This window comes from Cucurbita maxima, unplaced genomic scaffold (assembly GCF_002738345.1).
Source record: "Cucurbita maxima cultivar Rimu unplaced genomic scaffold, Cmax_1.0 Cma_Scf00007, whole genome shotgun sequence".
Taxonomy (NCBI): domain Eukaryota; kingdom Viridiplantae; phylum Streptophyta; class Magnoliopsida; order Cucurbitales; family Cucurbitaceae; genus Cucurbita; species Cucurbita maxima.
This window is the reverse complement of record NW_019272023.1, coordinates 4,524,810-4,540,413: the sequence shown is the minus strand read 5'-3', so window position 1 is coordinate 4,540,413 and position 15,604 is coordinate 4,524,810. Positions and strand designations below refer to the sequence as shown.

Below are 15,604 nucleotides of genomic sequence, written 5' to 3'. Positions count from 1 at the left end.
ATAGTAAATGGGTGTATAAAGTGAAAAGAAAAGCAGATGGGTCAGTTGAAAGATTAAAAGCAAGATTAGTTGCCAAAGGATTCAAGCAAAGATTTGGTGTTGATTACACTGATACTTTTAGCCCTGTGATCAAACCGTCAACAATCAGGGTCATTCTTTCGCTAGCAGTAACCAAGGGCTGGAATATGAGACAAGTTGATATCCAAAATGCATTTTTGCATGGAATTCTGAAAGAGGAAGTGTACATGCGACAACCACCAGGATTTCAAGACTCAGCCAAACCAAAGAATTACATATGCAAGCTCAAGAAAGCCCTTTATGGCCTGAAACAAGCCCCAAAAGCTTGGCATTCAAGGTTGACTGGAAAGCTTATTGAGTTAGGCTTCAAGGCTTCAGTAGCTGATTCATCTCTTTTTATTCTCAAAAACAGAGAGATAACTATCTATATGCTCATCTATGTTGATGATATAATTATTGTGAGCTCCTCTGATCAAGCAACCGAAAGGTTGATTCAGAAATTGAAAATAGATTTTGCAGTAAAAGATTTGGGTGATCTTGAGTATTTTCTGGGTATTGAAGTCAAGAAAACACGAGATGGTATCATACTGTCACAGAGACGATATGCTTTAGATTTGTTGAAAAGAGTAAACATGGAAAAATGCAAACCTATGTCTACACCAATGGGTTCTGCTGAAAAATTATTCAGAGAACAAGGAATACCCTTATCAGCTGAAGAACAATTCAAATACAGAAGTACAGTGGGAGCACTACAATATTTGACAATGACTAGGCCTGATTTGGCATTTGCTGTCAATAAAGTGTGTCAATATCTTCATACACCTACTGATGCTCATTGGGGTGCTGTGAAGAGAATTCTTCGTTATGTTAAAGGCACACTAGCATTAGGAGTGAAAATTCAGAAATCAACCATGATGTTGTCGGGGTTTTCTGATGCTGATTGGGCTGGTTGTCCCGATGATCGACGTTCAACTAGCGGCTTTGCTGTATTTCTTGGAGCAAATCTAATCTCATGGAGTTCCAGAAAACAGGCTACAGTGTCAAGATCAAGCACCGAAGCAGAATACAAGGCCATTGCGAATCTTACTGCAGAAATGATTTGGATCAAGTCATTACTGAAGGAACTGGGCGTGTATCAATCAAAGGCTCCTCGCCTCTGGTGTGACAACCTCGGAGCTACATATTTAACTTCAAATCCAGTATTTCATGCTAGAACGAAACATATTGAAGTTGATTTTCATTTTGTTCGAGAACAAGTAGCACGTAAAGCAATGGAAGTTCGGTTCATTTCATCAAGTGATCAAGTAGCTGATATCCTGACAAAACCACTGTCTAAAACTCCTTTTACTACACATTGTAACAATCTCAACATGTACAAGACTTGTTGGGATTGAAGGGGACTGTTAGAATTGGTCAATCCATTAGAATAGCTTGAAGTTAGTCATGCCATAAGAATAGGCTTACTTCGTTAGTTTCCTATGAAATCGGATCTATTAGTTAATCTTTTGCTAATATAAATAGAATATGTCCTCAATAGTGTGAGGCACAGTTTTGCATAAACTTGATACAATGGAGCGTGTTCTGTTTTTGGTGATTCTTTATTTGTCTTGCTCAAGTGAGATTTGTGGGGCTGGTTTTCGTCTTCTTCGTCCTTGGACTCTGCCATGGATCCTTTTATGCATTACAGTGTTGCTGAATTTTCCATGGAGGGTTTCGATGATCGAAAGGGGGGTGAGGCGAATTGAGAATGCTAAGAACAAATTGACTTTGTCCAATTGTTTCTGGGAAAGTGCTTATAGGCATCTATTTGAGGGCTGCTCTGAGAAAAATTCATATAATATTTTTGATTCCTTGAATTCTCTTGGTATTCAAATACAACAAGTGGCTCAAACGTCAAGGAAACAAGAAGATCACATGGTCTCTTTGCTAAACCACTCAAAAGAAGTATATGAACCATCCAGGAGTTATCTGAATTGGTCTTCGTGGATTGACATTGAGTTATCTGAAGAAATTGAAGATTTTGATTATGATCTTCCAGAGGAAACAGGGGAGAAACGACATAAAACAAGAATGATCAACAGTGAATTGTTGTTTCATTTTCATTGACCGCCATTCATTTCAGGAACAAAAAAATTAGGATTCATCGATGAGCGTGCTTGAATTGGGCATCTCAGCAGCACAACCACACCTACAATTAGAACGACGTCTTTAAATTTTCAACATGTTCATAATATAGCATCTTGAGCCCTGTGATCACAATATGGATGAAGGATTGAGTTCAATATTATCTGATAACCTTTGATCTTTTGACAGATCTTTCGTTCCTTTTTTTTCAGACAGATCAGAATCGATGGTGGAGCATCTTAGCCTCTACAATTACTAGAAGAACTAAAGCTTCTGAATTTCAGTTAGACAGAAGGGCCAGCATACAAGGTGCAGACATTAGCACAGATGATTCCGAGGTAGATATATCCATTTCACCCAAAGACCTTTCCTTGATAACATTAGCGTTTATGTAGATGTTGTTTATACAATAAGCTTGTTGTTTGTCAAAAATAGAACTACAAATACACTGGTTTACAATCACTATCAATGGATTTTTTTACAGCATCCATCACTAGCTGTGTCTTCCTGCTTATCTGTGGCCACTTGCTATCAGGACGAGACCCTGTTGTTTTTATGGCCCCTACAAGCCTGGCGAACTCTGCAACCATCAGAGCCTCTTGCGGTAGCTCATTAACCACCTCAACTTCTTCTGGTCTTGTGTTCCATCCAATATGGAGTTCTGCAAACTTTGCTCCTGAGGTGAACTCAAATGATGCTGAAGTCTCTTGGTAAGGGATGATGAAGTCGTAAACGTTCAGCGATCCACAGGCACCAGATATGGCTATGTCCATGGAGGTATGAGATAGGAAAGAGCAATGAATTGTTGCAGATGTTTCGTTTGATGATTTACCCCATTGAAGGGAGGCTGTGCAGGACAAGATAACGCCTGCTGAATTCTTGGTAACATCTGGTAGCGCATGGACTTGTGTTGGCAATTTGTAGTCCTTCGCCCACAAAAGGGCTCCTATGCAGTACCAGGCCAAGTCTCCCAATGCACCCAAGGCATCCAGGTCCGGTTTCACTCTTATATTTTCCTCGAGAAATTGTTTTGTTCCTGATGTTGTTGATGTGCTGTGAATCTTGAAATTGCAAAGAGAAACAATACTCGTCACTTGCAGCATTTAGAGGTTTTTCTGGTTAATAATATGTTAAATTATATGAATGGTTCTACTTCTACCTAACCTTAACGTGGTTGTTAATTTTTTTAGGTGAGATCCCACATCGGTCGGAGAGGAGAACGAAATATTCTTTATAAGGGTGTGAAAGTCTTTACCTAGTAGACATGTCTTAAAGACTTTGAGGAAAATCTAAAGAGGACAACCAAAAGCAGATCATTTTAAAGGCTTTGAGGGAAATCCAAATATCACAATATCTGCTGAGATGGGCTTAAACCGTTACAGGTTCTAATTTAGTTTATGTTCCTACCATTAACTATTGGACTTAATTTGGTTGGCACACTTATTGAACTTAAAAATGACGACTTAACTTGATTTCAGGACCAATGTGCCATATCAACGGTGTTACTTATTAGAACCAAAATCTAAAGTTTTAATTAAAACCCCTTAAAATTTTAAGTCCTAAATGTACAATTTAGCCTCATGTAAGGTGTATTTGAGAAGCTAAGGCAAGATTCTGAAGTTGGGAAAAGATCTTACATAGTTAACATGGCCAAAAAGCTTAGTATCAGAGATAATCTCCTTCATTTTGGCAGTTCTAGGGTGATGCAGCCACATAGATCCATCCATGAACTGCACACCGTTCGACTCACAGGCATCAAGAATCTTATCAAGCTCTTCAACGTCCAGCGCCGTGGGTTTCTCCAAGAGAATATGCTTCTTCTTCTCAGCAGCCAGAATTGCCCACCTCTGATGAAGGCTGGTCGGCAGTGGCATGTACACGGCATCCACACAAGGGTCGTCGAGAATCTGATCGTATCCTCCGTAAACCTTGACAGTTTCCGGCAAGCCATTGACGGCGGCGAAGTTCAAAGCCTTGTCAAGTGATCGGCTGGCAACGGCGGAGACGGTGGAGTTGGGTGCTGAATTTATGGCTCTGGCTACTTTTCTGGCAATCTCGGCGCAGCCGACGATGCCGAAACGGATCGGGTTCTCCGCCATCTAGGGAAAAGTGAAGAAATGGAAGGATTACAGAAAGGGCGGGCTGTGGAAGAGAGAAGGTTAAGTTCTTTTGGGCTATGAATTTGTGGATACCGATGTGGTCTGGGTGGCTGTGTGTGGTTTGGACAAGGGGAATGATAAAATGCAGCAGCCAGAAAATAATAATAATAATAAAAGTAAAAAATTTAAAAAGAAAAATGGGTTTTAGAATACAGATTATGTCATATCCAACCTTCAAAAAAAAAAAAAAAAATGATAGATAGATTAAGAAACATGATTGGAGAAAACAGTAAAGAGCTAATTAAGATATCTAAAACTATTGAGTATCCTTAATAAGATAGATGAATTCTAATGAGGTATATGATTAAGATAGATGAATTTATTATATTCTAAGGAGTTAGGCCACTGAAAATGATGCACTCCAAGAGGGCTAGACTAGGAAAGAAGGAATTGAACTTCTAGGAGCTAGATAGATTATATGTTTCGACTAGTTCTAAGGAACTAGCTTATGATAAGACGTTAAACTCCCGGGAGTTAAATTATGAAGAATAATAAGCTTCGAGGAGCTAAAACTTAAAAGTAAAGCCTACATGTAAGACTTATCAGATAAGACTAAAAGAACCATTGAAAAATCTACATTTAGGTTACTTGTTAAGTATTTTCATACACACATGCTACTCTGCGGTTTCCTCACTCCTCAGGTTTGCAGGTAGCTCTTCAGCTAGTTAAGTCAAGGTTCGACTTGGTCAATTTTGGTTCAGTTCAGGGGTTTTCTCATTGGTCCAAGTATGATTCGGATAGTTTCTTCCCTTGTTCTTGTTTAGGTCCGATACATACATTTTCCTCTAATAGACTCATTTTAAAGTTGTTTCTTCATAGTCCAGCTTAAGGAGTGGGTTCATGTATATGCGCAGCAAACGAAGGCCCTTGACTTGGGCGGGCTCCTGCGCCCTTCTTTGTTTAGTTTGTTTATCTCGGTGGTCGCCCTGTCGAGTTAGGTTCGCAGTTTGCTGGCTAGATAAATTCGCACTCTTCGAAGTTGAAGGCCAAATAAATTCTATCAGTTATATTGCATGTGATTGCATTTTCCAACCTCAACGTAGGACTCACTTATCGCATATTTTCAAATGCTCATGCAATAAAGCTCGTTAGTATAGTTTAAGAATGATATAAAGTTCTTCAATAATATTAAATAAACAAAAAGATATACATGAATAAGAAATTAGGGAGTAGAATTTTTTTTTTATTGTCATTTAAGAAACACAATAAACAATTTGCTAAAAGTGGACTCAAACCTCTTTGATTCATATTTCAATAACTACCAAAGTATTTCATCAAAACAAATCCAAATATGAAATCTAAAAGTATTTCCCAAAAAAGAAGAAAGAAAAAAAAAATCGAGAAATTCTTCGATTGCTTCTACGCATTTTGTAGTACACGACTTTGAACAATATCCCAAAAAGCATTTAGGAAATCGATCTGATTCTTCCTTTTATGGTTCGGTCTGAAGAAAAGGAGGATCGAGATATAGAGAAGTGAATAATGGTAGCTCAAAACATTGAATTACTAAATCACTATATATATATCTTCATCATCTTGTTCCTCCCAAGCTAAAATCTCTTCCAACTGTGTATCACAAGTATCTCTCTCTCTATATATATGGCACTCACCAAGATTAGAAACTGAGTCGACAGAGATTGAAAAACAGACCAAATTCAGTGTTCTTTGACATCCCACTCTGCTCTGCCTAACCTGAACTCCAAGCTTGGTTTGTTGCATTCTGAACTGTATCTCTTCATTGCACCTGAATCACATTCCTGTCATATACTTTGTTCAAATTCTCCCACACTTTTTTCATCTTTAAAATTAACAACAATCACTCCCAAACATGCTATAAGGCTACCTGAATTTGGTGCATGCATTTCTGCTGCATTTTCATTGGCGTATACAAACTTGGCCTAATCACATCCATTTCATTGGCGTTTGTTTGTGCCCAAACATCTCTGCAAAATGAAGCACCTTCAGAAAAACAATATGATTGTATTTGAGGAACACCCACAACAAAAAAAAATTCATTTCTAAAGATACACAAAATGAGAATTTAGAAACTAACGTAGAATCCTGAATCGGACCCAGTTCTCTTAGGATGCCTTTTTGGTTCAATGACCTCGAGCCATTCTAGAAGCGCTTGATCTACAACTCACCCAAGCTAGGATTCAGAGGACCCGGACCTAGTTTGATACCAAATTTAATTTTATGTCTAATAGATTTGTTAATTTTAGGAAAGGTTAAATACCTTAGGATTTATATTTTCACATAAAATTCTATCCATAAACAAATCAAAAATTTCCAGGAAACAAAATTGTTTTAATTTACAACGTTATCACATCATTTCGTTCAAATTGCTATACATTTTTCGAGAAGAAAACTATTAGAGCTAAGCTAATATGAAAGCTTCCATTCTATCCAATATACATTCTCTTCACATTCCCTAAGCAAACCCTAACTAAACATTACCCTAAATATTCAATTCCAAAGCAAAAACACATATATTTATCACCAAATTGTAAGAGACAAAAGAGAAATGGAAAAATGAATGTAAGTAACCTTGAAGAATTAGACCAAAGAGTGGAGGAGCCAAATTCCAAATCCGGCGATTGCTGGCTGGACCGGTCGGGCGAAGCTCTTTGATCGGAAAATTGTTTGGGGCCATGATCCCCGCTAGTCGTCCCCAATGTAGGCGATACCTCATCTTCTCCCGAACCGTCTGATTGGCCTTCATTACTCCAACAACAAATCAAATATCTCACTTAGTGAAGATTCAAACTCGAAATTAACAGTTAAATTTACAGATTTCTTCAACTCAATTTGAATTAAACGTAAAAAATCAAACCAAACCAAACCAAACCAAACCAAATCGAATCGAACAAAAGTTCAACACACACTCCAAACGCTCTTGACCCGTTATGAGATTTTGAAGATCAAAAAAGAAATAGTAAAATGAATAAATAAAAGAGAGTCAAGCAATACCAATTACCTGAGGAAGCTGCAGGCTTGTCAGTGGTCCTAACAGTCCGATACATCTGCATCAAAAATAAATAAATAACTCTCTCTTCTATGAGTTGTGTGTGGGCTCTCTGAACTGTCTATGTTTGTTCATTATATTTGAATCCAAAGTTTATATTATTATGTAATGATGACAACCTTTTCCCCCTCTTTCTCTCTCTTCCTCAATTCTCCACAAACACAAAATTCAATCATTCATTCAATCACTCACCATTTAAGAGAGAGAAAACAGAATGATTTGTGATTACAATGAAGGGTTTTAGAGATGATTACCTGTAAATGGCTTTTCACATGAGCCAGTGTTAGATCCTTCACATCCATCAGCTCAAGAACTGATTTTGGTGTTGCTCCTGCAAAACAAAACCCGTGTTTTGTCCCCTTTTCAAATTCGATAAATATACGCTCTAGTCTCTAATAATTCCGTGTTTACTTCGGTGATGCTCAACAAATTAGTAGAAATTTTGACGATTTTGGACTTTTTCGTCTAAATTTCTGCTAATTCACTGAGTAAACTCACCGACAGGTGAAAACACGAAAAGGGTATTATTGAAACATGTCGAGAAGATCAAATCGAACAATAAAGAAGAAAAAAGGTGATTTTTTTTTTTTTTTTTTTTTGTTTACTTTCATGGCCGCCGAGATGTTCGACGGCGTGAACGAAGCGAGCGTGTAAGGAGGTAGTCCATCGCATTCTAGGAGACCTCATGCTTCGTTTTGCAGGAAGCTTCTGCAAAAATCTGGATCTCATCATCATTCCATGAGAACAAACATCAGAAGAAGAAGAAGCTGCATTACTATAATTACTATGATTATTATAGTTCAAAGATTTAACTGCTTCTATAGAAACAACCCCATTGTTGAACCTCGAAGACGAGTTATTTCCTCCGATTCCTCGATGATGATAACCCATTTGAACAATTCCGTTCGAGTTCGAGTAATTTGGGAAGAAGCAAGGAGATGGAAATTGATGGTGAAAATATTGATCTTTTTGATCCACACCCAAAAATGGAAACGGACGATTGTAATACACGGGAATCCCTTTGATCGGTTGCAACCCGTCGGATGATACGTCGAACATCGAAAGCCCTCGAAGATGAGGAGGCCGTGTTGGAGTATCCAGTGGCACTCCGCTAAGGGAATTGCTGTTGTTGGATCCTAGAGAGAGCTCGGTGCGAGCTCGGGGGTCGTTTCTTTGAATCAAAAGATCAAAACTTGTTTGTGGAAATCCATGGCTGAGAGTTCTAATTGAAGAGGAAGAAGAAGAAGAAGAAGAAGAAGAAACATTTGGAGGGCTGATTTGAAGAGAGAGATCAGGAAGTGGGGTTGAAGAAGGTTCAATAAAAACACCTTCTAAGGGCATCTTGTTCTTGGTGTTCTTGGTGTTCTTGGTGTTCTTGGTGTTCTTGCTTTAGCAGCTTTTTGTTTGTTTGTCTGTTTGTGGGTAACTTGGTGATGAAGGAAGTGAAAAGAAAGAGGAATTTAGAAAAGGTGGGAGCTTTGGATGTTCTTCAATGGGGGGAAGCTCTTCTCAAGATCTGATTTTTCTTGAGAAAGGTTTCATGGGGGATTGAAAATATAGGTTTTTTGTTGTAATTTGATCAAACCCAGATGGGAAAACTCACAAAAACTTGCAAAAACCTAAACCCACAAACCCAAATAAACAGAAAAATGGTGTAGAGAGAGAAGTTAGGAGAGAGAAACTAGGAGAGAGAAGTTAGGAGAGAGAAACTAGGAGAGAGAAGGAGAATTGGAAAAAAAGGAAAAACTAAAGAAGAAAACAGATAGAGAAATGAAAAAGATATGGGATTTTGGATTTGGGTTTTGAGGATTATGATCGTTTCTCTCCTGAAAATGACATTAAGAAAGATGAAGAAAGTAATAGCTAAATGTTGATCAGTTGAGCATGTTCAAATTGGTAATTTAATCTATTTAATTAGTAAATTACAATAATTAATTGTTACACTTTTTAAAAGAACAGTAGTAGTTCTTATTGTTGGATGAACGTCGAAAGTCCACATAGACTAATTTAGGGAATGATCGTAAGTTTATAATCAAATAATATTATCTCCATTTGTACGAGGTGTTTTGGAGAAACAAAGTAAAGCCATGAGAGTTTCAAATATCATACCATTGTGGAGAGTCGTGTTCATCTAACCTACTATTAGAATAGAATCTTTTCATGTCGAACAAAAGTATTGTGAGTCTCGAAGGCATAGTAAAAAATGACTAAAACTCCAAGACTCTAAAAGAAAAGGAGTCGAACCTCGATTAAGTGGAGACGTACTTTTTCCTTTATGAATATGTACCTCTAAATGTCGAAAATGAAAAAATTCATAAGAAAATTTTATTTACTATCAAAATTTGAAGTGTGATCCTTACAAATATATTTGGGCAAATATTGTTTATACTTGCTTGCATAAATTTATGTGGCTTTAAGATAGACATATTAACAAAATAAAAGAAAAATTAAAAAGTTTTTTTTTTTCTATTACGTTGAAAATTATCATTATTATCATTTAAATAATTTTGATAAAATATAAATTCATATTTAAACCAAGGACGAATTATTTTAGGAATTATAAAAAATTTAAAAATTAAATTTAGATATTTAATATTTAAAAGAAAAAAAAAAAGGAAAAAGGGAGAGTTTGGAGAGGATAAAAAAAAATGTTAGAGAGAGAAAAGACAGGTTCCACGTGTGATTACTTTTTTTTATTATTATTATTTTTTATTGTTTTTTTAACAAATAAATTCGTAATGTTCATTTCCTTTATAGGACCAAAATATATTTATTTTCATTTTGAAAATTATAAATAAATACTCTCTTTATTTTTTGTACCATGCGAAGTGAACAAAAAAATAATTTTCAGTCCTTTTTCAGTAAATGAAACACAATTATTCTAAATATTTATTTGCTTTCATTTATTGGGATTTTAATGAAATAAATAACTCATTTTTAATTTTATCGCTTAATATTCGTTCAATTATACTCGTATAAGTCGTAGGTTTGAATAACTATAAACAAGTAATAATGTCAAATAGAACGATCATACTTGTTTTTAGTATAAGGGCTGTCAAGTTGTTCTTTTTTTTAAAAAAATAAATTATTTATAAAAAAAAATCATACTTGTCTATTGAGAGATTGCACGTTGGTTGGAGAAGAAAACGAAACATTTTTTATAAATGTGTGGAAATCTCTCTCTAGTACAAACGTTTTAGAATCGTGAGGCTGACAGCAATACGTAATAGTCTCAAACGGACAATATCAACAATACATGTTACATAAAGACTTGAATTTTGTTAGTTTTTCAAACCTAACCTAAATTGAAAAGAATTTACGAACACTCCTAATAATGCTTCAGTCGGATGAAGCTCAGCATCCGTTGAAGAAGGATCTTCTAACTTGGGCATTAGACTCGAGTTATTAGAAAGTGACATGACTTCGTGGCCTTCAACAAAGAGCTTGATTGTCATGAACGGTGCTTTCCTCAACATTCGTCATGGTAGACGTTGAAACTACATTCGAATGAGAGTGATTCTAAAAAATGCTTAAAAGAATTGATAGTTACGACATGTATCAAAAAGTCGTATCTTTTTTTCGGTAACTCAATCATAAAAACTCTAAAGTAAAATGTGATTAGCTTTGACCCGTTTATATGTTGACTGACTTTCTGAAATTCTAGAAAGTAAGTGAGTGAGAAAAAAAAACATTCTAAAAAGACCCATATTGATTTATAGGGATGGTCTTCACTTTCTAAAACACTTCAAAAAAAAAAAAAAAAAGCAACGTGGTCATGTCGTAGACGAATGTCAAGTCCATTAAGCACCGAATTCATATTTTAAATAATCTTCACTCTTAGAAGTGCATAAATTGATCATGTTGCAAGAGGATGTCGAGACAATCAAGTATCACATTTCAATTCTACATGGTCTTTACTCTTAAAAGCATTACAAAACAAGTAGATAACATAATCATGTCGCAAGAAAATATCAGGACTACTTTTATGTTTATATGTTTCTATTAGACGACACTTCAATTTCAATTCGATACCTGATGGGTTTAATATTCTCGTGCGATATGATATTGTGAGGCAACATGTCCCCTCCCCCACCTTATCTTTGTGTTCGATCTTTTGGTTGTGTTCGATCTTGTTGGTTATTTATGGTGTCACATCTCTAATTTCTTTTTCTTGGTGAGTTGTTTTATGATTGGTAGAGGTGTGGGTATTCATTAAATGCTTAGTTTGTTGTATTAAATGCGTGCTTGGTTTTACTTTATAAGGAACATCTCTCTTACAAATGTCAATTTTCAATTTACATGCCATCACTTTAACCTTGCATGCTTGGTCCACTCCCTCACCAACCCCGTAAAAAATGCGTATTTTATATCAGCTCAATTATACTCGTGCAATGTAAATAAAAGTGCACATTATTAATATTCGTAATAACTTTAAGTTATTTTAAGTCTTTCTCAGTTATCTTATTCTTAAAATCGCTATCATTCAGATATGATATTGGTTCATTTACATACTCCTACTTTATTCGGGTGTCACATTGTCATAACCATGATTTTTAAGACACGTGGACACGGCATAACCATTCGATTCATAGTGAGTATAAAGACAAGTGAATCTTGTCAGGTTGATTTGGCCTATCAAAATTTCTAACGTGTCACTTACAAACAAAACAAAAAAACATGATCCTTATTATAGACAACCTTACTCCCAATCATATTGCTAGAATGTTCTTGGATAAGAGTCTGATGAGCACCATCCAAAGATGGTTGAGTGGTCTGAACATAAACCATCATCCAATACCAATGGATGAAACTTTTGATTGTCGTTATAATTCGCAAACACAAGTAAGATGATCTTTGACATGATAGAGAATCAATGTTCATGATCCTTGATTCAATACTCTTCATGATCAAACATTTGTTAAGAACCACGATTCTCCACAATGGTATGATATTGTTTACTTTAAGCATAAACTCTCATGAATTTTGCCTCGTACTAATCGAAATGTATTCTTTATTTATAAACTCATGATCAATCCCTTATTAGCTAAGGTAGGATTTCTCTCCTAACGATCCCCAAGAGCATCATCTTCTTGAAAGAAAATCAAAACGACTGAAGATGGTGGCACAAAACCCGACATGGGTCGGAAAATGGGGACCGCTAACTAAGATGATAACTATATTATGGTATAATCTAATGGAATGGAATTTAATTTGACAGATGGAAGTAATGAAAACAAGAGTGAGAGGCTCGTTTTCCAAAGCCAAACTTAAAGTGTAATTTACGTAAAATAAATGAGGCAATTCATAGTATGTTCAGAAGAAAAAGACTGAAGCCTTTAACAATTCAACTTGATGTGTACATATCATTTTCTTCCAACCTATATTATAAGTAGGCCATAGAAAAAGATCCCATGAGCTTAAATGCTATCCACCTAATCTCATCAACCCTAATTATTACTCGGAAAAATAAGTTAATACTTTCGATTCTAAAAGTTCGATAAATTTTTGTTCTTGTTTGCCACTGTTATGAGAAATTAATGATCACTCGGATCCAATCTATCACAAGAATTACTTGAAATCTTAGAAATGACGGGATGATACTCAAACTTCTAAGGGCGGAAGTCTCAAGATTTTTATATGCAAATTTGTGAGTATTTACCGTCTCTCTAAAAAAGAAACTTTTAACCCTTCAAATGGTGATTAAAAGAAATTATTTACTTTAACAAGTTATGATCATGATTAATGTAAGGAGTGAGAAAGAGTTTCAACTTTAGGAATGTAATAATGTATACTCGGTTTACTATGTGAGATGGTCGGGGATGACTAGAGGTGTATGGACGTTTACTCTCTTTGAAAAGTCAGCCTTCATGGGCTAGCAAGATGCCAAAGGCAACTTTGAGAGGTCTACTATGCACCTTATCAAGATCATATTGACATACTCTTCCAACAATAAATAAATAAACAACTTCATATTCTCCTTAACAAACGCGTTTTAAAACCGTGACGTTAACAACAATACATCATGGGCTAAAGCGGACAATATTTGCTAGCGATGGGCTTTGGCTATTACAAATGGTATAAGAGCTAAGCATCGGACGATGTGCTAGAAGACACTCTTGTGGAATCGAAATGATCTCTGGATTGATCAAAATATCCTTTCAATTTGCTAGAATATGTTACTTGAACAAATCCAGATACGGTAGAATCATATTGAATATTTAACTAGCATCTTAAATTTCAAAGGATCACTCAACATAGAATTGCTCTAAGCAAAACACGTTTAACTTTGAAGTTCCTATTATTAAGTCATCGAAAAAGAAGGTGCACATTATTAGTATAGGTAGTAACTTTCAATTCTTTAGCCATTCTATTTTGGTTTCAGTTTATTCATGCACCCTACCTTTACTCAAGTGTCACATAATTCAGGTTTGATTATTTTATCTCAACGGTAATCCAAACACTTACAATCAAAACATATCAAATCAATCCATCATTTCAAATCATCCCACTTTTCAAACGTCCCTAAAAAAGATTATCAATAAATAAACGTCGAAAACATGAAAAGACAGATTTGCCCTCAAATAATTAAGATCTGGAAAGAATATGCATATAGGTTGATGGAGAGATGCCCTCGCACTCCAATAATTCATGCATATTCCTCTAAGTAATACTCCTCAAAGAATATATTGGAGAATGAGAGCCTCCCAGCCACCACCTTTGACTCTTTGTTTCTCTTGTGGGCTCAAACCAGCTGCCTTGACTGCCTCTACTAGCTGTCGGCCTCAATGTCTAGAGAACAGGGAAGTGATTAAATCATCTTTCTTGATTCAAAACCGAAAGGGACCATAATGGGAATCACTTCGATTCTTACCGACGCGTTTTAAAACCGTGAGACTGGTAGCTATGCATAACGTATTAAAGTGGATAAAAAGTCTTAATTAGCTTTGGAAAATTGGAGTATGTTCAAAGACATCTTTTACTGTCGGATTTTGCAGAGAGATTTATTTAGAAACATGCAGTGTGGGGTTATGTACAGAACAGCACAAACCGACACACATTTAAATTCAGAAAAAATAATTCAATATTTAAAGGTTCATTCAATTAAAAGGAAAAATAAATTAACTTATTTTACTTTATGATTGTTGATACTCAATTCCATTGAAAGAATCAAACTAATAATTCCCATAATCATTTAACTGTCATGTTTAGAATTCGATATTGATGGTCTCGGTATTTCTCTACATCTCACGTGACATGGTCGTGTTACTTACTCCTCGCTTCTAAGAGTAAAAACTATCTCCACAGATCAATATGAGTTATTTCACCATGTTTTGTCCTCAATCACATGCATCTTAGGAAAATTCTCCAGAGCTAACTCAATATAAGATTGCTCCAAACACACTTAACTATAGAGTTCTTATTTTAAGTCTTTCTTAGCTATCCTATTCTTAAACTCCTCTCATTCAGATGGAGTCTTGGTTCATTCATGTACCCTTCTTTTACTTGGAACTCTGGATTCCAAATCTTGATCTGAATCTTGGACATAAGACATTACAAAAACAAAGTGTTTCAGTGTGAGATTTAACTTCGATTGGAGAGAGGAATGAAGCATTCCTTGTAAGAGTGTGGAAACCTCTCTCTAACAAAAAAATTTCAAAACCGTGAGACTGGCGACAATACATGACATGACCAAAACGAACAATATCTACTGACAATGAACTTGAGCGGTTAGAAATGGTATTAAAATCAAATTACTTGGACAATGTGCCAATAAAAACACTAAACCTCAAAAGGGTAATTATAAGATTTCACATCGATTAAAAAGAAAAACGAAATGGTTCTCCAATAGATTGACCCGCAATAATACGTACGGCTTCTCCCAATTCGACTACTAGAGAAGATAAACATTGACACATGGAACAGAGTTGTAGGCTTGGTATGAAATTGACAAGAGAGAGAGAGTGATGTGAGAGATGAAAGCATATGATTTTGTAATCAATTGCTTTATGATTGAACATCAAGAACTACAAACCCTTACTTTTCTTTTCACTCCACCATCGTTACAGCATCTATTGTATCACTCTCGACCCTCGTTAGATATTAAATTCAATTTTACCCTACTATAAAAAGAAGAGTTTTTTGGACACTCTAATAAAAAAAACTCGGTGTATAGAAAGGATTAAAAAGTAAAATCTATTAAAATTGCTTTAATTTATAACTTTTTACCTTTAAACGAAACCCTAAATTTAAACGTGTAATTTAAATGGTAGTAAAAATT

General features: G+C 35.6%; 2 protein-coding genes across 8 annotated transcripts; both read right to left on the bottom strand.

The window, feature by feature from the left end:
• Positions 1-2,463: 2,463 nt before the first annotated feature.
• On the bottom strand, positions 2,464-4,399 carry LOC111482200 (uncharacterized oxidoreductase At4g09670-like). The gene is made up of 2 exons (XM_023127880.1): positions 3,780-4,399; positions 2,464-3,203 (listed from the first exon to the last, which is right to left on the bottom strand). Exons 1-2 carry the CDS (start codon positions 4,239-4,241, stop codon positions 2,580-2,582), a joined length of 1,086 nt encoding a protein of 361 aa, XP_022983648.1. The 5' UTR covers positions 4,242-4,399; the 3' UTR covers positions 2,464-2,579.
• Positions 4,400-5,731: 1,332 nt separating this feature from the next.
• Positions 5,732-9,048, bottom strand: LOC111482190 (transcription repressor KAN1-like). Of its 7 annotated transcripts, none has more exons than XR_002718148.1 (7): positions 7,932-9,048; positions 7,581-7,657; positions 7,279-7,324; positions 6,849-7,017; positions 6,145-6,244; positions 5,952-6,045; positions 5,732-5,911 (listed from the first exon to the last, which is right to left on the bottom strand). XR_002718148.1 is itself a non-coding variant. In XM_023127868.1 (7 exons), exons 1-6 carry the CDS (start codon positions 8,665-8,667, stop codon positions 5,957-5,959), a joined length of 1,230 nt encoding a protein of 409 aa, XP_022983636.1. In that variant the 5' UTR covers positions 8,668-9,048; the 3' UTR covers positions 5,732-5,911; positions 5,952-5,956. The 7 variants fall into 7 exon arrangements, 6 of the variants coding, with proteins under 6 accessions (XP_022983636.1, XP_022983638.1, XP_022983639.1 ...); XM_023127868.1 differs by having other exon boundaries at positions 5,952-6,058; XM_023127870.1 differs by having other exon boundaries at positions 5,732-6,058; positions 7,932-8,034; positions 8,140-9,048.
• Between the last annotated feature and the right edge of the window lie 6,556 nt (positions 9,049-15,604).

Coding starts and splice junctions, on each gene's coding strand:
- LOC111482190 (XM_023127867.1), bottom strand. CDS start 8,667: ATGCCCTTAGAAGGTGTTTTTATTGAACCTTCTTCAACCCCACTTCCT. Junction 6,245..6,848: donor CTTTGGTCTAATTCTTCAAG/GTTACTTACATT, acceptor TTCATTTTGCAG/AGATGTTTGGGCACAAACAA. Junction 6,059..6,144: donor AATGCATGCACCAAATTCAG/GTAGCCTTATAG, acceptor AGTATATGACAG/GAATGTGATTCAGGTGCAAT.
- LOC111482200 (XM_023127880.1), bottom strand. CDS start 4,241: ATGGCGGAGAACCCGATCCGTTTCGGCATCGTCGGCTGCGCCGAGATT. Junction 3,204..3,779: donor TTTTTGGCCATGTTAACTAT/GTAAGATCTTTT, acceptor TGCAATTTCAAG/ATTCACAGCACATCAACAAC.